Here is a 23,220-nt window from a genome sequence, read left to right as displayed (position 1 = left end):
GGGGTCTACAACACATGTCATATGCTTCCAGAATAGAGGAAATCCAGTTTTATTCAGTGTCATACCGCATACTTACAGGTGACCTATGCCTGACATACAAGACCATGTCCAATCAGGATTTGGTGGACATGCTCCACTGCAAGCAATCCAAATCCACCAGAACCATGAGAGCTGAAGATTTGAACCTCAGCACATACATGTATAGGACATGCTGGAGGGACAGAGTCATAACTCAGAGGCATCTCACACTCTAGCAGAGTATCCCAGTTCATGTTAGACAGAGTCCCTCACTGACTCTCTTCAAGAGACATCTGGACAACTGCATATGAGACAGAGGCACAGTCATGTTATTCAATTATGTAAGGGGGTCATAATGTGTCACTACTAAGTCAGAGGCACAATATTCGGAATCTATTCTGTACACTTATTACCACTATAAGGGGTGGCAATAGCCACATCACTATGGCTAGGCTTATACATGCACTAGGGCAGATAGCCTAGTAGTAAACTATGACACTATGAAACTATGGTGTATGTGTAGGTATTGTCAGTCAAGCACTATGATGTGGTTTGGGGGGCTTGATATCTCCCTGTATTCCAACATTGTTTTGTCTATTCCTTCTAGCATGTCTAGGGATCAGTTGCTAGTGTCCTCTCCTGCTCAGCTGGTGAACCTGGGAATATTGAGACAATGTTACAATTGCCTCATGTACACTGACAACCCTCTCCTTCTCCCATAAAACACACATACATGTGAGAGATGCAACTGTATAGCCAAAGTGGAGGCTGAGCTCTCTCAACATAGGACTAGCAAGACCAGAGAGAAGGTGAAGGTAACCACACACACCACAAACCCAGTCTCACATAGCACTATCACAACTTAAAATCATACACATAGACACACAAAGACATACTCGGAGGCTCTGATCAGAATTCTACCAAAACAGCAGCGGCCACCACAGCAGACACCCACACAACTGCCTCCACAGGGCACAGCACATGCAACACATAGACCACAGAGTCAGTGTGCCAAACAGTCACAGCCCTTAAGGCCAAACACAATGCCAGACACACTTGTCATAGGTGACTCCATAGTCAGACACACTGACGTCCCGCTCACCAGATCGAGTACGGAGGAGTTCACAGTAAGCTGCCTATCGGGCACTGGAATCCACCACATAATGCAAGCACTCAGGTCACTCAACTGCAAGTACAAGTCTGACTCAGTCATTATCCATGCTGGTGTGAATGACCTGAGATGTACCTCCCTGGACTACATGAAAAGAGACATAGAGGATCTCTCTGATTATGTAGGCCAGGCAGGTATGACCCTGACCTTGAGCAGTATCCTACCTTCACCAAGTATGATGCCACATAAACAGAGACAAGATGATCAGCTGTAATAATTTGCTTAAACTATGGTGTCATTCAAAGGGGTCCAATGTCTGTCTGCCTGGGATGACATGCTGGACAGGCCACGCTGATTTTCAAGGGACGGCTTGCACCTGTCACCCTGGGCTTCCGGATTTCGGCTGAGGCTCTTGCCACCCCATTGTGCCTTTTTTATGCAAGAATCAGATTCTACACCTACCACCCTAGAACACAGAAAAGGAAAAACACTAAGGGTAATGCTGCTCAATGCCAGAAGTCTCAACCTCAAGCTGCACACACTCGACGCCCTTCTCAGTATGTAGAACATTGATGTCTGTGCTGTGCCTGAAACCTGGTTCACGGCTTCTGACAGCACCCCAGCACTATCGGGTGTTACCTCATATCATGCGTTCCGGCACCAAAATCCGGACAACACCAAGAAAGGAGGGTGGGTGTCCATATTCATCAAGGACACCCTCACCTCAAGGTTGTTGGCAACACACGATGCATCGGAGACCATCCAGGTGCAAGTAACCGTAGGCAAGACTGCTCTGCAGTTTGTAGCATGTTACATGCCACCCTCTCAAACTCAGGTACCTCACACAGCTGTCCTGAAAACACTGGAGGGGATAAATGTATCTCCAAACACCATCATACTGGGTGATTCCAACTATCCAAATATAGACTGGGATCACTACTCAAGCCCCAACACTCTAACCCAAAGGTTCCAAGAGTTCATACACTCAAATGCCATGGAACAACTAGTCACCATCCCCACAAGTGGAGACAACATACTAGAACTCATCATCACGAACATGGGGTCACACTGTTCAACACCAGAAGTATACCCATCATTGGTGAGATCAGATCATGAACTAATCTCAGTGGGAGTCCACATCTCACCCCCACCCCAGATAGAAAAACAAACAGTGAAGACCTTCTCAAAAGCCGACTTCACACTTCTAAAGACTGGTGTGGTCTCTTTCAAGGCCCCCAAGCCAGCGGACACCATTACCCAAGCCGCTGTATCACTTACAAATGCCTTCTACCAGCACCTCCAGGACTGCATGGATCAGGCAATCCCAAACAAAACAAAGACTCTTTGTACCACAGGCAAGCATCCAGTCTGGTAGACCCCAGCCATAAACAAGCTCTACAACAAAAGGAAGGAGCTACTACAAGATAGAACGAAATCCGTAGAAGGGAAGACACCCCTGCTCATTATGAGTAAAACACTGGGTTCCCCCATACAATCATCCAAGGCAAATTTTGAGAGTAAACCCGCTCATGACTCAAGGGACAACCATGAGGCCTTTTTTACCTATGTTTGACACCTGGGAGGGAACTCCCAGATATGCTCAGAATTAGTTCGGAATGATGTAAATATCACTGAACCTACAGACATTGCCAACATACTGGCTGACAGGTTCAGTGCGGATTTCTCCCCCCCCCCCAACTGGAGGGGTATCTATACCAGAGGATTGTAGCCCCCCAAACATCTCAAATGCTGGGGTGAGAACTTCTCTATCCAAGGCGAAAAACACTTTATCCATGGGACCAGATGGTGTCCCCAGTTGTGTGCTCCATGAACTCAATGAGGAATTAAACCCACAGTTAGGGCAGCTGTTTAATCTTAGCCTCACCTCAGGATATGTGCCCAAGGAGTGGCATACAGCAATGGTAGACCCACTTCACAAAGGAGGTGCCTCCACCAACCCCGGAAACTACCATCCCATCAGCTTGACAAGCCTGGTCTGCTAAGCTATGGAGAGGATCATAATGGGAATAATAAATGAAGACATAGGGGACTTGCAGACGTTGGATCCAACCCAGTTTGGCTTTGTCACGGGCAGATCATGCCTTTTAAACTTGGTTGACTTTTTCAAGACAGTCACCCAGGCCATTGACGTGGGCAAGGCAGTCCACACAGCCTACCTTGACCTGGCAAAGGCTTTCGACACAATACCCCACTCGGGTATCACTGAAAACATCACCAGCTTAAATGTGAACCCATACATCACAGGATGGGTTGCAAACTGGCTAAGTGACAGAACACACAGGGTCAAAGTTGCTGGTGCCATGTCACACTCCAAAACTGTCACAAGTGGTGTCCCACAGGGCTCAGTCCTGGGCCCACTTTTGTTCAGCATCTACTTTTCAGAAGTACAAGCAAACACAGAAGGATTATGGCTGACTAAGTTTGTAGATGACTGAAAACTGGGAACCATAGTTGGAAACCCATCTGACACAGACATCCTTCAGAAGGGTCTCATAGACACGGATTACTGGTGCCAGAGCCATGGCCTTACGTTAAACGCTAAACAATGCATAGTCATACCCTTCGGGAACAACAGGGTTACCCCTAGTTCCCATCTAGGTGGCAATCCTCTAAGCACAGAAGAGGTTATCAGGGATCTGGGCACCCGGGTTGACAGTAATATTTTGTTTGACACTCACGTTGCCAGAGTAGGCCTGGGGCAGTTCCTGCTATTAGGACAGTGGTCTGCAGCAGGCTATATAGTAGTAGTCAGTTTTAGCCATTGGTATTTGACCATGGGTAATCCATGTTGCTTCTTGTTGTGGTACCAACATGGGTGTGTGGTTAGCCATGCCATTTATTGCTAGTCACCCTCATTTTGTAGCTTGTTCCATGTTTTGCACATGTACATCACTGTATGAGGTGTGACCTGGTAGTGTCAGGGTGCTGATGTGGGCTTTGACCCTGTTTTCTATTACAGCACTGATATCTACATTCTCTATACTGTGTGCGTTTACACTGCACGCATTTATACTTCTGGCATTGGGTAGCATTACATCTAGGTTCCTATCCCTTGTGGTACCTATGAGGTAGGTTTGTGTTTTTTGTGGTTTATGATTGGTGAGGGTGGATGTTAGTTGGGTCCTCAGGTGTGCATATGGTACATGGTATTACATTACTTAACACATGGCATTCATGCCTCAGGTGGTGCTGCAGGGCTGCCTCTGTCGGATGCACATACTACACTCCCTGTACATGTTTGGAAGCAGGTTGTGTCATGTTAGGCATCCCTGTTACTATATGAGTGAGTCAGAGCAGGTATCAGTCCCAGTGTTCCTACTGACCAAGTGTATGTGCTATGCGTTGCCTCTTTGCCAAGGCCAGGGCATACTGGACACGCCTCCTTCTGCCTACTGGGACAAGGTCAGGTTGTTCCTCCTCCGAGTCACCCTCTGCCTGTGGTGGCCTTGGCAATGGTGGGGGGATGTTAGGCCCAGCCCTGTGCTGGTCCTTCTGCAGCTGTTCCCGCAGGATCATATTATGTAGCATAGCACATATAATGACCATTTGGGTACATGTAGTTGGTGTGTACTGCAAGGCTCCACGAGATGTGTCCAGACACCGGAACCATGACTTGAGCAGCCCAAACACACGCTCTATGACATTACGTGTTTGTGCGTGTGCCTCATTATGGCGTTCCTGTTCAGGTGTGTGTGCATTTCTGATGGGTGTCATCAGCCACGGCTCAAGTGCATAACCTGCATCCTCCACTAGGTGTCCATGTGGGAAGTCCCCACTGGCAAATGATTGGTACAGCTGCGTCAGATGCCAGATGTGGGAATTGTGGTAACTCCCAGGGCAGCCAGCACACACATTCATTATTATGCCCTGGGCATCACACACGACCTGGCAGTTGATGGAGGGGTATCCCTTGCGGTTAATGTAGGCTCTACCCCGCTCACCAGCTGGTGCTTTGATGCGTACATGCGTGCAGTCTATTGCACCCAGCACCTCAGGGTATCCCGCTATTTGCTGGAAGAGACGCATATTGCTGTCCACAACCTCACGGTCATTAGGGACATATATATGATCACCGACAATCCAGGAACTGGTGCAGTACCCTGGAGGCTGATGCCTGTGATATCCCCATCATATCACCAGTTGGTCTCTGGAAGGTACCTGTTGCTAGTATTCTTAGGCCAACACATACCTTGGTTTCCACTGGGATGGGTTCCCCTCTGTTGGTTCTGTGTGTGAGATGTGGCCTGCACAGCTCAACAATCTGCTGCAGAAGGTCTCTGTCCACTCTGTAGCGCTCTACTATCTCCAGCTCATGTAACCCATGGTAGGTGACCCTGGGCCTGTATACTCTTCTCCTTCTCCTCACTCTGGGTTGTCTGTCAGCATCTGCATTGTCACCACCCTCAGCAATTCGCCTATGCCTGATTATAACAGCTATGGCAGCCCCTAGCATTTCTGCTCTGAGTTCAGCTTTTTTCAGTTTTCAATTCTGATAGCTTACTTTCTTGCAGTATCTCTTCTGAGAAACAGCCTGCACTGCTCTTTGCAGTGTTTTAAGTGCTGGGTTGGGCTTCTAGTCTGCCTGTATAATTGCCTGCTTCCAATTGTTTCCAGCAATTAACTCCAGCAGTATCCTCTGGCAGTTTCCCTGTATTTTGGTTGTTTCCTGTTTCCTCTCTGTTTCCTCATGGGGAGCAATGTGCACACCAGCTTAAGCACGCTCACAGTTACTTAAACGAGCGCACACATCCTTACACGGTGTTAAACGTGCGCACACATCCTTACACGGTGTGAACTTGGCTGATTCATGTTAAAACGCGTGCACACTGCCTTGAACACGTGCACGCCCGCGCAAACCATTGTAAACGGTTTGCAACACACTCCCACATGTTGAACCTGCCTTACACACGCACGCACGCGCGCATGCACGTATATCAAGAAACGTTGAGTGTAGGGATAGCGTAAACCTTCAATTTCTTGACTTTCCTAGTGTTCTGTTGGGACACACCTCCCTCCCTGATGTCTGTCTGTCATCTGTCACCTTACATTGCCCTCCAATCTGGTACATTTGTTTCTATCCTTCCCCCCCGTGATGTCACCTACCTCTTACTCTGTTCCTCCCCCTTCTCTAACTCTTACACTACTCAGAAAGTGCTCATTACCTATGTGGCAGTGTGATTCAGTATTGTAACCCTCATTTACATAGGATTGCCTAGTAATGCTTAGTTACATGTCTTACACGGAGCTTCCCCCCCTTGACAACCACTAAACGGAGGCCATATTGTTTTTGATCTGCAAGTCCCTCCATTGACATTCCATGTAATACATAAATCCCACAATTGTGGGCTTATAAGCTTCGGTTTTCAGTTTTAGGTAGCGCACCCCGTTTGCGCGGATGTGCGCTGCAGTTACACATCATAATCCCACGAAAAAAAAAAAAGTTATATAACATATTTTTGCAACACTTTTTCATGCCAGTGGCCACATATTTGGCCATTGGCATGCTTAATGACACATATGCACCCTTTATTTGGAGCTGACATAGCTCCGTTTTAGATTTTGCAGAAATGTACTCAGTTGTCAGCTGAGTACATTTCTGCAGCTAACACGTCCGTTACACGGACTGGTTTCAGCTTTGTGGATTGCTCAAATACCTCATTTGCATATCTTTGAGCTGCAAATGAGGTATTGAGCATTTCCACGCCCAGTCCGTGTAAGAGACATGTTAGCTGTCTCTTACACGGAGGTTTGGGCTGTACCTGAATCGGGAGGCTTACACTACTCTTGAACTCCGTGTAAGCCTTCCTGAATCTGGCCTGTCCTTTTATAGTTGATTACTAGACTAATAAATCCAGAGGTCTTTTTTAAGCTTAGCCATTCCTTTCCTAGGTGAGAATCAAACCCTGACCCTTCTACATGTAAAGTAAACAACTTAACCATTATGTCAAATCTCAACCCCCACAAGCGGCATGTACTTGTCAAAGCATATCATTCTAATTGAGATACCTCAGGGATTCCTAACTAAAAAGTTCAGTGGTCTCAAGGCCCTCAGCTATCCAGGCAGACTAGCACCCCTCTCCCTGTACTCAGTCCCTTATAGACTCCTCTGTGGTGACCTGTGTGCAACCCTTCAACCAACAAATGACTTGACCCTCCTTGACCTCCTTTTCTTTTACAGAAAAAAATGATTCCTTAAATGTTCAGTGAAATAACTTACATCTTCATCAAAAGATAAACAAGACATGCTGGATTGATTGACATTCTGATGCACAGCCCCCTCTGGAACAAACTTTCACTACATGTCAAGTAAAGTAGCACCTTTGCCCCCCTCAAGGTAAACCTAAATTATTGAATAGGTAGCCTCAGACTATCCCCAGTATATGTTGCATTACCCTTAAGGCTTGTGGGAACTTTTGAATATGGTTTATTGGGTTGGATTATAATGGTTCTCAGACTGACTGCCTACAACTTATCGACAATCTTTCAATGCAATATATTACATAGTTATGAAAACAGACTGGGATATCATCCTCAGTGTGCCAGTACGTCTGCTCAGAATACTTTCAATGAGATCTTTGACATTACTGACTTCTGCCTTCATGAAAACATACCGGTAATGTACAAATATACAGGAAACTCAACAACAAAAAAACTTTGGTGGAGTCATAGAATTAATAAAATATATACAGAAAAAGAAGGTGCTACTACTCTGTCTAGAATTAGCCTAACTATAAAAGAAATGTAGAGTAAACAGAGCCCAGAAACTGTTTTTCTTATTAAATCTTCCAGATCAAGCTATGAACTTAATTTTATTTCTTAAACTGAACTTCTGAAAAGAAGATTAAAACAGGAAAAAAAAAGTTTCACAAATGTTTTACCGAAGATGTTAATGTTATCTGCTGCTTCAAGACCTACAAATCTGGAGAATTTTCATTAAAAAAATAAAATAAATCACAACAGTGCACCTGTATATCTACTCTTAACTAGTCTACCATTCTTTCAAAAATGAGAGAGTAAACACCTCAGATAGGGAACAGAAGTGCAGATATGACTAGCTCAGTACTGTAACACATTGTCATAACTCAGAAAATGGACAGAGTAAGACAATGGGTCTTACAAGAGAGTATAGAAGTAACAAGCCACACAAGAGAGAGGGAAAAAGAATTTGTACACGGAAGGTAGCCAGAAGCAATTGCTATGTAGAAATAGATGCAAGAGTTAGTTAAGAATCAGTCAATAAGAGTTAGCCAATAGAGATGGTATTCAAAAAGCTAACAACAGAACTAAACAGAAACAAATATGAGAATTTAAATAGACTGGTGTAAAGATTATGGATTAAGATGGATCACATGTACTAGCAGAGAAAGGGCAAGTGTGTCTTAGGTACCCGTGGGGAGGAGGTGGTTATAGAAACTACAGGACTGGTTTGTTAGATGTTGATGTAGTTCTGCTGAAGATAATGACTGGGGAGCTTATAGCATGTATTAAACAGATGCAAGTAGATGGGGAGATGACAGGACTAGAGAAAATTAAAAGTGCAAGGACATAGCTGGGAAAAACTGAGTCTAGACGGGACAACAGAGTTGAAGAAGTGAAGAGTGAAGCAAGATGGAGGAAGAAGAAATGAGTGCAACTAGACAGGAATAACTCAGGATGGAAGGTGGCACAGTATGGCAGAATAAGTCAGCGGCAGCAAAGTTACTAAAAGAACTGAAAGGACAGAGTGATGTTTACATCACAAAGGTCACTAAAGAAGAAAGGGAAGCAAACAAAAGAACAGAAGGAAGAGTAGGTGGTAGTGGAAAGAAAGAGCAATGGTGCCAAGGAGATGGGAGGTAAGGCTAGACTTTCAGGCAGTTTACACAGGATGAGCAAAGCTGAGGAAAGAAAGCTTAAAAAGTGGCACATACAGCAGCATGATTAGCAGGGCAAGGCCAGTGAAGCCTGGGTGAATGTGTGCGTGTTTGTATGTGTGTGTGTGTGTGTGTGTGTGTGTGTGTGTGTGTGTGTGTGTGTGTGTGTGTGTGTGTGTGTGTGTGCGCTTATGTGCACGAGCATGGTGCGTGAGTGTGTGCATGTGTGTGCGTGTGCTTATACATGCGCGCATGTGTGTGCTCATGTGCATGTGTGTGTGCTCGCCATCCAATCATCTAGGTCTTATTTGAAGGATGACAGTATAGTCACACTGCTTAATCTGTAGGGGCAATCTATTTCTGTTCCAGAGGTGGCGGGTGATGATTAATCCATCAGTCTTTCTCTCATGTACTATTTATCTCCTGGTGAAGATTTATATCTCTGGTTCTGGTATTTGTGGAGTTATTAGACTTGTGAACATACAATAAATCTAGAATGTAAATGTATATCAAGATGACTGTATCATCAATCTGAGGTGGAAGAAGGCAGACAGAAAGCTGAAGCTGGATTGAAGAAGACAGCAAGAACATTTAGGAGAGCAAACAAACAGCAATTGGAAAAAGGGTATATAAATCATCAGAAAAGGGAATAAAAACATTGGGTGTATCTAAGGACTGAGTTGCAAAGTATGAGTCAAGCATTAACAATGGTAATTAGAGTGGAAGGGAGGAGAGACTGCAACCTGATTAAAGTGTAGCTATCATTCTAAGTCTTTTGGTTTAAGCACTTGGGCTTCAGACCAGTTGTTTTACATTAAGAAGGCTTGTGGTCTGCACTGTTGTGGCAGGACAGGTAGCTTATATCCTTCTAAGTTGGGAACTGCTGATTGAGGGCTCAGTATCTGTTATTCTAAAAGTGTATTAGTTCTGGTTTAAGCACTTGGGATTCAGGCCAGTTATTTTACATTAAGAAGGTTCGTGGTCTGTACTCTTGTGGGAGGAGAGGCTGAACTCTGCCCTTCTGAGCTGGGAATTTCTGGTTAAAGGCTTATAGTGCCTGCATATTTGAACTGTTTCTTACTGAAATTGGTGTGCCCTATTTGCTGTAGCATAGACTAGATCCAGGCCTGCTGAATCTAGCTTTGTTTGTATAACTTCAGCACTAATCCAGGCCTTCTGTTTTGGAGAAGGTACTTCACCCCAGTGGCGGTAGTGTGCAGTTAGAACTTGTCTGATTGAAGACTACAGGAACAGGGCTCAGTTTTGAGATTTTTTTTACTGGTTAATTGGGTAATTTGTTTAAAAGCCTTTTCTGATTGCTTGTAGTCATCTAAAGCTGTTTTAAGTGTATTTTTTACTGTTTGTAGTTGTTTAAAGATGTTTTAAGTGTATTTTTTTTACTGTTTTTGCCTTATCTTCTCAAAAGAAAAATGTCCTTGTTTCCCACCTTTCTAAGCTAGTATAGTCCAGTTTTCAGGCTAGTGCTGAATTCAGGGCTGTGTTACAATTTTCTGAGTTGCCCATACCTTACTTGGACAGAGGGAGGTTTCTCTGTTCACCTGTGAAAGAGGGAGCTTTGAACAGCCATCTGTCCCTGGAGGAGTGGTTTCAGCCCAGACGTTAGTAGTTAATAGGCCATTTTAGGCTAATTTCTATCTCTTTCATTTCCCTGCTGTAAAAACCACATTTGTACGGTTTTGCACGTCCGGCCAGCGCCGGTTAACTAGGGCTAAATTATTCCCGGCTCCACCAAGTTTCCTCTTCTGTTTTTCCCTTGAAAGTAGGCTAACTCTCAACCTAAGCACTTAAAAAGAATCCTACAGTCAAGCACTTGCTCAGACCTAATAGCAAGCACTAATATACCCTGACACTTGATTGCCCAGCAGGGCAAGGCTCATTATTCACCCCTCACCAACCAAGCGACTAAGCAGCTCACCCTACTATTCAGGCATGACCAAAGGGCAATTTCAGGTATACTCTCCAGTCCAGCTGGTGAACCTGGGTATCCTGAGGCAATGTTACAACTGCCTCATGTACACAGACAGCCCTCTCCTCCTACCTCAAAACATTAACATATGCGAGAGATGCAATTATATAGCTAAATTGGAGGCTAAGCTCTCTCCATTCAAGACTGGAACAGGCAGCCATGAGGAGAAGGTTAACACTTGCACCACACCTCCAGCCTCACATAGACATACTAAACCAGCACTGGCAAAAAATACACATAAATACACAAAATCATACTCGGAGGCTCTAAATAAAAACCTGCAAAAGCATCACAGACCTCCAAAGCAGACACCCAAAAAACCTGCACTTCCCGTCACAAACCAGACAACACATAAAACACAAAACCAGTGTGCTGCACAATCACAGCCCTTAAGGCAAAATAACATACCTAACACACTAGTAATAGGTGACTCTATAGTCAGGCACACTGATGTCCCACTCACTAGGCTGGACAAGGAGAAGGTTACTGTTAGCTGACTGTCGGGAGCCAGAATCCACCACATATCACAAGCACTCAAGTCACTCCAGAACAAGTACAAATATGACTCTGTCATTGCTCATGTTGGTGTGAATGACCTGAGATGTACCTCCCTGGACTACATGAAAAGAGACATGGAAGAGCTCTCTGATCATGTAGCTCAGGCGGGTATGACCCTGACCCTGAGTAGCATCCTGCCCTCACCAAGAATGATACCGCAGTATAAAGAAAAAAATGATCAATTTCAACAACTGGCTAAGCTTCTGCTGTCATTCAAAGGGGATCCAGTGTCTGTCAGCCTGGGATGACATGCTCGACAGGCCTCGTTGATTCGCAAGAGATGGCTTGCACCTGTCACCGCTAGGCTTTCAAATACTGGCCAAGGCTCTTGCTGCCCCCATAGTGCCTTTTTTAGGCAAAGCTCAAAAGTCAAACCCACCTCCTTAAACAGCTCAAATAAAAAAATGAAGGTTATGCTACTCAACGCCAGGAGTTTAAATCTCAAAATGCAAGTGCTCGAAGCACTCCTCAGTATGGAGAACGTCAACATCTGTGCAGTAACTGAAACCTGGTTCAAGGCTCCACAGAGCACCCCAGCACTACTGGGCTACAACTCATACCACACATTTTGGCCACAGAACATGGACCGAAACACAAAAGGAGGGGATGTATCCATATTCATCAAGGAAACCTACACCTCCAGGTTACTGGCACAGCATGATACCTCCGAGATCATTCATGTGCTAACTAACATTGGGCAAATCTGCAATGCAAATTGTGGCCTGCTACAGATCACCCTCCATGACCCAGGACCACCACTCCGCCTTTCTGGAGACACTGGAAAACATGAAGGTCCTACCGAACACCCTGCTATTGGGCAATTTCAATTACCCTACTGTTAACTGGAAAAACTCAAGTACAAACTCCCAGGTCCAGCGCTTCCTGGAATTTATCGACTCAAATGGCCTAGATCAGCTGGTAAACTCCCCTACCAGAGGTGAAAACATGTTGGAGCTGGTCATCACCAACATGGACGACAGGTGTTCCACACCAGAGGTCAACCCTGGTTAGATCAGACCATAAACTAATCACTCTGGATGTCCACACCATACCATCACCTCCAGCCAAGGAAACCACAGTGAAAAACTTTTCTATAGCAAACTTCAACTTACTTAAGACAGAGGTGGTAAATTTCACAGCCTCCACGCTAAAAGATAACAGTGTCCAAGATGCAGGAACCTTTACAAATGCACTCTATGAGCACCTACAATGATGTATGGATTGTGCCATCCCTAGCAAAACCAAGACTCACTCCCCTAAGAGAAGGAAACCAGATTGGTGGACCCCTGCCATAAACAGGCTGTACAATAGAAGGAGGAAACTAGTTCAGAAAAAAAGCAAATCCCAAGAAGGAAAGACATCCCTGATCAGTATCAGTAAGAAACTAAGGTCCCTCATAAAATCCTCCAAGGCTAACATCAAAAGAAAAATAGCCAAGGATTCAAAAGATAACCACAAAGCCTTCTTTAGCTATGTCAAGAATCTAAGTGGCAGCTCGCAGATATGCTCTGAGCTAGTGCAAAATAGCACAAAATATACTGAACCCACTGATATTGCCAACATCCTGGCAGATAGATTCAGTGCAAACTTCACCCCCCTCTCACCCCCAAGAGGGCCCACAATAATACCGGAAAAATGTAGTGTCCCGGAAATCACAGACGGACAGGTGAAAACAGCCCTTTCAAAAGCCAAAAGCACAGCATCAATGGGGCCAGATGGTGTCCCAGGCTGTGTCTTACATGAACTACAGAATGAACTAACCCCCCACCTAAACACACTGTTCAACCTCAGCCTCTACAGATGCTACGTGCCCATAGAATGGCACACAGCAATGGTTATTCCGCTCCACAAAGGTGGGGCCACAACTGACTCTGGTAACTATCGCCCCATAAGCCTGACTAGCCTGGTCTGTAAGGCTATGGAGAGCATCATCATGGAACTCATTAACAAAGACATTGGGAACCTCCAAACACTTGACCTGACCCAGTTCAGCTTTGTTAAGGGCAGATCATGCCTACTAAACCTGGTTGACTTCTTTGAGACAGTCACCAAGGCCATAGATGAGGGGAAGGTATTTCACACAGCCTACCTTGACCTCACCAAGGCTTTTGACACCATTCCTCATTCAGGAATTATAGAAAAACTCACCAGCCTGAACATAAACCCCTACATCATGAGATGGGTTGCAAACTGGCTTACAGACAGAACTCACACGGTAAAAATAACGGGCTCCAGGTCAGACTCTAAACCAGTCACAAGTGGTGTCCCACAAGGCTCGGTCCTGGGACCCCTACTGTTTGGCATATACTTCTCAGAAGTACAGGCAAACACAGGAGGACTATGGCTAACAAAGTTCGCCAATGACTGCAAACTGGGAGCCATAATTGACTCTCTGGCTGACACGGACATTCTCCAAAAGGGCCTTACTGAGACTGACACCTGGTGTCAAAGTCATGGTCTCAAGCTAAATGCCAAAAAATGCATAGTCATCCCATTTGGGAAAAACAAAACACCCATGAATTACCACATAGGTGGCAGCCCCCTTAATACAGAAGAGGTAATAAGAGATCTGGGGACCCAGGTAGATAGTAATCTCTCCTTTGACAATCATATTGCCAAAGTAGTTAGGAAATCCTTCTATGTAATCCATCTAATTACTAAAGGGTTTGCATCTAGAAATAAAGAGGTTATAGTGCCCCTCTACTCGTCAGTCATCAGACCCATCATAGAGTACAATGCCCAATTTGGGATGTACCTCACAAGACAATTCCAACAACTAGAAAGACCACAAAAGTACCTCATCAACAGGATTACTGGTCTCAAACATATGTCCTATGCAGCCCGACTGGAAAAACTCCAGCTGTACTCAGTGGCATATCGCTTACTCAGATGTGATCTCTGCCTGACTTACAAAGCCATGTCCAACTCAGAATTGATGGACATGCTCCACCTAAAGAAATCCAAGTCACTGTGAGCCACTCGCTCTAGTGAGCTAAACCTCGCTACAACATTTAATAGAACATGCTGGAGGGATAGATTCCTGTCACAGAGACTCCCCATGCTTTGGAACAAAATTCCTAACTACATTTGGCAGAGCCCCTCACTAACACTCTTCAAGAGAAACCTTGATGAGTGGATGGGTAACAGAAAATACACCCCTGGGATCACTTCATTGGCTCTTCTTGACAGAGGCTCAGTTAATTAATCAATGGGGCGGCGAAAGCTGACACACTCTGGCTAGGCTTATAAATGCCCTCAGGCAGATAGCCTAGTACCTACCTATGAACCTATGAATGAGGATAGAGAAAAGAGTTTAGAGGACAAAATGGAAGTGCTTTAGTAGATAGTGACACTAGTGATTGGGGAGCACAGATGGTAGGTACAGCAGAAACCGGAGTGAATTGTGTCAGTGTGGAGTACGAAGATCATAGGATAACAGTTGTTCAGGCAAGACATGGAAAGGGGTCGCACATTACATTAGACAGAGCATAAACTGTGAGGTATGAGATGGCAAAAGCAGAACAGAGACAATAGGAACCTTGAAGACCATGAAGAGTTAGCAGCCTTGCAGTTTTAGACTAGAGGAGGAAAAAGACAAAAAAATGACAGACATAATTTTGTTAACCAGCAGATACTGACAGTTAGGATGTTGAAAAAAATAAAAGAATTGACATGGAAAAGCAAGCTATGCTGCTGGAGGGACGTTCAGCTCATAAAAGTAGAATGGTGCATTGTAACACCTAAATTCGGGAGAAGGAACGAAACAGTGGCAATATTACAGCAAGGAGAAGTCATTCCTCTCCTGCAGAAAAGTACCAGGAAGGATAAAATACTGCACATCATACTTCTCATGATTAAAGAGGTTTCAAACCTAAAAACAAAAGCATCCCAAGCCATGCAAATAACAGCAATGGAAACGGGGCCAAAAAATGTCAACACGGGGAGAAAAGATACCAGTAAAGTTTGGCAGCGAGGTTAAACAGGCAGTTCATCCAAAGGAAAAAACATTTCTTGAGTTAAAGAGTTAAAGATGAGAAGAGAAGAGAAGTAACAACATGAAGAAAACTAGTAAAACAACTACAAGTTAGTAAGAAAGGTAAAAGCAAACTTAAATAAATATTTTCTAGAAGAAATAAAAAGAGAGGAGAAAAGATTCTTTAGACAGGTAGGGAAAAGAAGGAATGCTGCATAAACTGATCAAGGTAAGGAAACTGAAAAGTTCCTAGAAAAGCACGAAGCTTTCAAAACACACACAATTTTTATTTAACATTTGTTAACTGGGAAAGTCCGACTTGGAACAAAGCCAATTTTCAGCGGAGGCCCGGGGAGAAATGCTCCAGATGCATGTCTTTGTAATGTGGGAGGAAACCCACATGAATGCAGGGAAGACATGCAGACTCTACATAGAAAGCACCCCAGCCGCGAATCGAACTGGAAAACCTCTTGCTGTGAGGCGACAACGCTACCGCTGCACCACTGCGCTGTCAATTTATTATTTATTAGAAATAAATTTTATTTTATTAATATTATTTATTAGAGATAAATTAGAATTTATTCTTGCAATCATCCGAGCTGTACACGCCACATCACAGTGGAGTAGATGGTGTAATGCGGCATGTTCTAAATAGTCCACGGTTAGTAATGCTGTAAAAAGATACACTCATTACAACAAAACACATACTGTTGTATGAGGCTGCCATAAAGCAGGTGTTGCAATCAAACTTACCATAAAACTGTAGCAACAGAAGAAAAGAACTACCAGGTATAAACTGCAAAGGCTACAGCCAAATCTAGTAAGATGCTGGACTGCATCCTCAGGGGAATCTAAGTCTAGAAACATTATATTGTCCCCTCTGTAGTTCTCTGGTTACGGCACATCTGGGGTACTGAGCTGATTCCTGCTGCCCCTGCAGGGATAAGGATATCAAGCTATTGGTTACTACAGCAATAAAGGGACTGGAGGGCCAGGGGCACAAGGAACAGTTATGGGGCCTAAGCCGCAGCAGGATAAGTTAGAAAAGAACGATCCGATATAGATGCACAAGATAGTTAGGGGACAGTATGACACAACATTGCTCAACCTCATTACCACAATCAACAGAACATGTCGGAGGGACAGGTTCATAACCCAGAGACTGTCCATGCTATGGAATAGACTTTCCATACATGTCATGCAGAGCACCTCACTGGCCCTATTCAAGAGAAATCTTGATGAGTGGATGGGAAATAGAAAATTCACCCCGGGGTCACTCCAGTGGCTCTACTCGACAGAGGCATCACCCTGGGGATCACTCCAGTGGCTCTACTCAACAGAGGCACTGGGGACTAAGGTCAGGTGGCACGATGCCAGGATAATTCTATGGGCTAGGCTTGTAAAGGCTCCAGGGCCATTAGCCTAGTACACACCTATGAAGAGGAAAGACAAAGTTGAGGTGAGGATGCATGCCTATCAGACTAAGGGTACAAAGTTTAACCTAAGTACTAGACAGTAATTTTCCATGGAAGGATAATTTAGTGAATAAATGGAAAAGGGTTCTTCAGCAGGTAGTGGACTATAAGGCCACAGTTTTTCAAGAAGGGCTAGGATGGGTGGTATGCTAAAAGAAGTGGTGTTATGTTTATTAAAAGACACTATATAGCTAGTATAGACTATTTATCATTTCCTTTCATCATGGCTAGGTTAGGCAATGTAGTCACGTGACCCTTTTCTTTCATGAGGTTCTATGAAAGCTATAATTCTACAATGTACTTTTGTACTTTAAAACTGATTTTTATTGTATTACTTCTCTCAGTTCACTTTTACGGCATACAGTCTCACAACTACAAAGTTGCAGACACCTCCCTTGCTAATAGCAGCTGGTCTACGTTCTGTTTTCTTCTGTTTACTATGAACTAAATTCCCAAATAACCCAAACATTCAAGTTATTATAGTATGTTATCCTGCAATTTGTAATAAGCGTATCATGTTTGAAATAAAACATTCATTTACAGAATTCATTTTTTTCAAATATATGAAAATAAGGTAAATGTTACAAAAGCTCAGGCTGTCGGGAAATTTGCAAATGCCTCATAAAATGATTTCAGTGACTGCATAGGTAGTCAAAACTGTATGTCTGCTTAATAATATATCCAAATTTTTCTTAAAAAAGTACAATCCAATTAAATTTCCACACAATGGTATTGCTTGGCAAAATCAGTCTTAATCAATTAATTACTGGGTCATCCAAACCACATTTGCTTTATTTTAACAAACTGAAATAGCAAATCCCTTAATCCTGACCTGTAAGAGGCTAGGCCAGCATCTTATAATCACATGCAGGGCAGATATGACTGACTGACATAATCTTATTTTGGTTTCCTCGGTAACAGCCATCCACTCAGCAGGCTGGAAGAGAGGTGAGCCTCGGTCAAATCAGCTGACAAGAAATGAGGGCAACTGATGTGATTATCCCTGGGGTACAGCTGGGAGGGTGGAATCCTTTTAAAATCATACTGTACTTATAAACCATAAAAATGCAGGACCTGCAATATACTGCAGTGTGTAGTATCCAACAAGAGACAGTTGGCAAAAGTACTTACTAAAGCTGCTGAATATAAAACATACCCTTATTTCTAAACATAAAAAAATCTACAGTTCCAGACAGTAGCATGTATTTGTATACAAGAAGCTTTACTCTGAATCTGCATGCTTAAAAGTCATATTGCTGTAGAGTGCAAACTGAAAAAAATACACATATGCTGATAAACAGATTATACATTTCAGCCACAAATGGAATAGTGTAGCACGTTCCATTCACACACAACAGCTTTCCAGTTTGTCTGACTACTTTTTTTTTCCTATTTATTAGTTCTTTACTTATTCTGAAAATAAATAATTAAACAAACTACCATCAAATTACAACCAAATGTCTGTGGAGTTGCATATCTGATGCTTGGAGAACCTTCATGAAAAGAAATTGTTACCCCCCCCCCCGACAGTATTTGGGCCAGCAAGATCCAGACGTACATAGAGATGCTTCACTGTAAGTATGTGAACTGTCATGGAATTGGGCTACATGGCACCAAGGGCTAAGCACTGACTGTGACCCAGGCAACGGGGTTTGATAAGGGGTCCCAGCACTGTAGGCACTACATGGGGCGAGTGAAGGAGCAAGGCCTGCTCATCTGCCTTGGGGGTACTTGGGTGACACTGGTGGTGTGATTTCCTTGGTGGAGACTGGAAAGCCACCATTCATGGTTTGTGGAAGGAGGAGCAAGTCTGCTTGAAAGGACATGCCCCTTGTAGAATTAAGAGAACCCATTGCCCATCCTTTCACTGGGGCTACACCAGGTGTGTGGCAGGAAGTTAGGGTTGCATGAAACAAATTGGTCAACCCTTGCTCTAGATTTGAGGAATGAAGGGGCCAATAGGCCAATATGAGGCTGATGATTAACAGACAGTGGAGGCAAAGAGAAGGAAAAAAAAGTATGTTACCTGATATGAATGGTGGCTGGTTGTTTGATCAAGCTACTTTTTAGCAAGCCATTTTTGCATGAGCCCAGTGAAACAAACTGGTGGCTGTAAGACTTCTCAACTTACCCTGAGGTTTTGCAAGCTTAGAGTTTACTATATTAACTAAGGGTGTGAAGCTGTCTGTATTGGAGCTCCAGGTTGCTGTTTGTCCTATGTCAGAATCTTTTTGTCTAATCTTAAGTCATTTATTGGGCTCATCAGATTATGATTTGCTGAAATGTTTGCTTGAAAGAAGCATATCTGACATGAATACTGACATGCTACACTGGAAGATCTCTTAGCAGTACAAAAACCAGTTCCAATTTACCTTCAAATCATCTGGGATGAAGACCTTGCGAGCTTTTTTGATCATTGGTTGAGGTTTGAGTTCTTCCTCTGAAAACTTGCATTTGCGTGGATCGAACATTTCCTGTCCTGGAATACTGGACAGTGCAATATCTGCAGGATCAGGTTCGTAACCCACAGAGACCTGAATGCTTTCTGGGTCAACTGGACTTGGTGTGTTACGATTTGAAGGCAGTACATGACCTGAGAAATTGTAACATTTAAAAAAGAAATTACTTTAGGAAAATCCAGGGATAATATTCAAAGTTAGCTATAACCAGAAGCTGACTTAACATCACTTCTACTGTTTGTCAGGAGATACACTGCAGTCCAAGGCATTAAGCAAATATGATTAGGTATACAGAGATTAAAGGCAAAGAATATCATATATAGAAATTTTCCCCAAAAGTAGTGGCAACACACAGCACATATAAAATAAAGAAGAACAAAGACAGCATCAGATGCGTTTAACATGCTGATGTGTGAGTACGTGAGCTGATATTTCTAGCACCCTTTCATTTAAAATGATTTTACTGTATCTAGGTATCTTTCTTAATTACACTTTTTCATTTTCAGCTGTGTTTAAAAGTTGATGTTGCACTTTGTTGCATGAATTAGAAACATTCCTTATTGCTTTCATTTCTAATAGAGTTTCATTATTACCTCTGATGTTTTCAGTGTGTCTACATTGTAAGTATGACGTCACGGATGTGATGCATTAGTGCTCAATATGTGACAACAGAGTATCCAGAATAAACACAAACAATGCCTGATAGACAATCCATTCACTAACTTACAGTGCAGAATTAGTAACTAAGTAATCATTTCAGTTTCAAAACGGGGCATTTTACATTTAATAGCTATCTGATACAACCTCTGTAGGAAGCATGGTGTCCTCTATTGCTACACTAAGCAAAGGAATATGATATTGCATAGATATCTATCAATATCAATAGATACATAGACAGATAGAGCTATAGTTGGACTGTCACATAGTGTGAATGCAGAAAGCACATTATCCAGTTATATAACATCCTCCCATTTTGTCATACAAAGCTGTAGCTTTATGAAACTTGATAGTGGGCAGTTCATAAGTGATTTAAAAAACACAAAAACAGAATTATTTCTACATGGAATCACATTTAGGAGGCTTATGTGATAGGCATCTTATTTTCACTTATCTGACATTACTGTTTTGATCTGTTGTGACAATACTTTTTTTTCTTTGTTCTTTTTGCCACAGTCCATACTGACTATAAAACCTCCCTGACTGAGGTAGGGAGAACTCAGATATGTGAATGTGAGAGTCATCCAAACGGATCATCATTCAGGCAGCCATGAGGGCTGCTTGTGTCATTGCCAGCATGCTAGCTACAAAGACATTGGAATGGCATAATCTCCACCCCCTAGGTGGGACAGGGGAATACGTTACCCACATTAGCACAGGGACCCACAACTTGGTTCTCCTGTGGCTGCATGGTCTCAAACTTCTGCTGATGTACTTTTACATGTTGAGCCTATCCATTAGGGGCAAGGGTGCTAAACCAGGAGTGAATTTGTGGTTTCCCATTCATTTTTCCAGATTAGACTTGAATAAACTAAGGGAAGTAGTTTGCATTATGTGGAAAGGAAGATGATTCAAAAGAAAATGTATGCACTCCCAGGATAAATCTCTACTTATTATAAATATATGTCTAAATACAGCAGGAGATGCACTATACTCCACCTATGTCTCCAAAATGCTAAGCTCTATCCCTCTCCCCCAGCAAATTAAGCAACTACAAGCTTTTAAAGCAGATCTTAAACAGCAATTAAAAAATCCTACAAAAAAGCACCTACGAGAATCCTGTATCTGTCAATGTTCATCTCCAGAATAAAACATGCACATAGTCTCAAATTAATGATTATATGCAACATGAAAAGCTACAGTGTAAATGCATGTTTTTGTCTTTTTTGCACATGAATTTTATATGTAAGGACTTGCACTTTGTTTTATTTATGTATGTATGTAGCCTGTATATTTTTACTAATGCTATTTGCAATGTAAAGCTTGTATATTATATTGCTTTTGTTGTTAGAGGTTCATAGGTCCATAGGAGGTTACTAGGCTAGCAGCCCTAGAGCCTTTACAAGCCTAACCATGTTAATCCCAAATATCCTAATTTTGTCTTTTTGGGTAGTTGCAGAACGAATTTATGAAAAGAGTGGGTCTGTGATCAAGACCGGCTACCTCTGTCCATGAGGGACATGGGTGTCACCCCAGGGGCAAATTGGCAGTCTCCCATCCAGTTATCTAGGTTGCATTTGAATAAGATCAATGAAGAGATCTGTTTCACATGAATAGGAAATCTATTCCAGAGAAGTGTCAGTCTCTGGGAGACATATCTGTCTCTCCAGCATGTTCTGTTAATGTCACAAGCTAGATTGAGATCCCTAGAGTGAGTGACTCTTGTGCCATTTGACTTGTGGATGTGCAGCATTTCCATTAAGTCTGGTTTGGAGATAGCCCTATAGGCCAGGCACAAGTCACTTCTTGGCAGCCTATAAGATACAGAGTAAAGTGACAGGGCTTTCAGCCTGTCCACATAGGTCATGGTTTGGAGTCCCTGTATTTTTGTATTGAGAAACCTCTGAGGTCTCTTCAGCTGCTGCAGGTGTCTGTTATGATACATGCAAATGGGTGCATTATTACTGGTCTGATGAGGGTCGAGTACAGTGGAGTTATAATGTCCCTTGACCTGGATGTTATCTTCCTTGCTTATGAGATGCACTATGTAGAAGGCTTTCCTTACCTCTGTGGAAACTTGGTGGTCAAAGTTCAGATTGCTATCAACCTGTGTTCCCAGGTCTCGCACCACTGGGTTGGAACTCAGGGAGGTGCTGTCAATACTGCAATTTGTAGGGAATTCTGTTTTGCCAAAGGGAATAATAATGCTTTTTTTTGCATTTAGTTTTAGATCGTGGCTTTGGCATCAATCATTTGTTTGTGTCAGACCTTCTTGTAATATGTTGACATTGTTGGGGGATTCAATGATTGCTCCCAGTTTGCAATCATCAGTAAACATGGTGAGCCAAAGGCTATCTACTTTGGTCTGGACTTCTAAGAAATAGATGCCAAACAGAAAGGGGCCTGGCACAGACCCTTGTGGTACTCCACTGGTGACAGGTCTACTGGTGGAGGCGGAGTCACCAATTTTGACAGAATGTGTTCTGTCAGTAAGCCAGTTGGCTACCCATCTAGTAATGTAAGGGTTAATCCCTATCTGGCAGAGTTTCTCAATGATGTCAGAATGGGGAATTGTGCTGAAAGCCTAGGCAAGGTCAAGATAGGCTGTGCACTGTCTTATCTTCATCCAAGACTTTGGTGATATTATCAAAGAAGTCTACCAGGTTTAATACGCATGATTTACCCTTAAAGCCAAACAGGGTTAGGTCCAGCATTTGGAGGTCCCCTATGTCCTTGTTGATAAGGCCCATGATAATTCTTTCCATGGCCTTACAGATGAGGCTGGTTAGACTTATGGGTCTGTAGTTCCAAGGGTCAGTTGATGGACACCCCTTGTGCAGGAGGATTACTGTTGCTTTTCTCCATTCTGCAGAACATAGTCAGTTCTCAAGCTATGATTAAAGAGAATGCCAAGTGCTTCCACTAGGTCTTACTTTAGACTGTTTAGTAAACAACCTGGGATATTATCTAGTCACACTGAGTCTGTGTTTTTGGCCTTGGTGAACACAGAGATGACCTATTCTCTAAAAACACTAGGCAGAGGGCTGGTGTCAGGTATGCTTTGGGGATATGGTAGGTGGGGATAGTGAGATGAAGTTTGCACTGAAT

The 23,220-nt window shown here is 43.2% G+C and overlaps 1 protein-coding gene across 2 annotated transcripts in view; it reads right to left on the bottom strand.

Annotated features, from left to right (window-relative positions):
- Nucleotides 1-23,220, bottom strand: part of HLF (HLF transcription factor, PAR bZIP family member) — a 925,298-nt gene that overhangs the window by 246,936 nt on the left and 655,142 nt on the right. For both annotated transcript variants that reach the window (XM_044090471.1, XM_044090472.1), the window contains exon 3: nt 19,369-19,589. In XM_044090471.1, the coding sequence (XP_043946406.1) occupies nt 19,369-19,589 (221 nt within the window). The remainder of the gene's footprint in view (nt 1-19,368; nt 19,590-23,220) is intronic.

Source organism: Protopterus annectens, chromosome 12.part0 (genome assembly GCF_019279795.1).
Source record: "Protopterus annectens isolate FY-2018-M chromosome 12.part0, PAN1.0, whole genome shotgun sequence".
NCBI classification, from domain to species: Eukaryota; Metazoa; Chordata; order Ceratodontiformes; family Protopteridae; genus Protopterus; species Protopterus annectens.
Note: the sequence above shows the minus strand (reverse complement) of the source record. Positions and strands in the feature narration are given on the sequence as shown.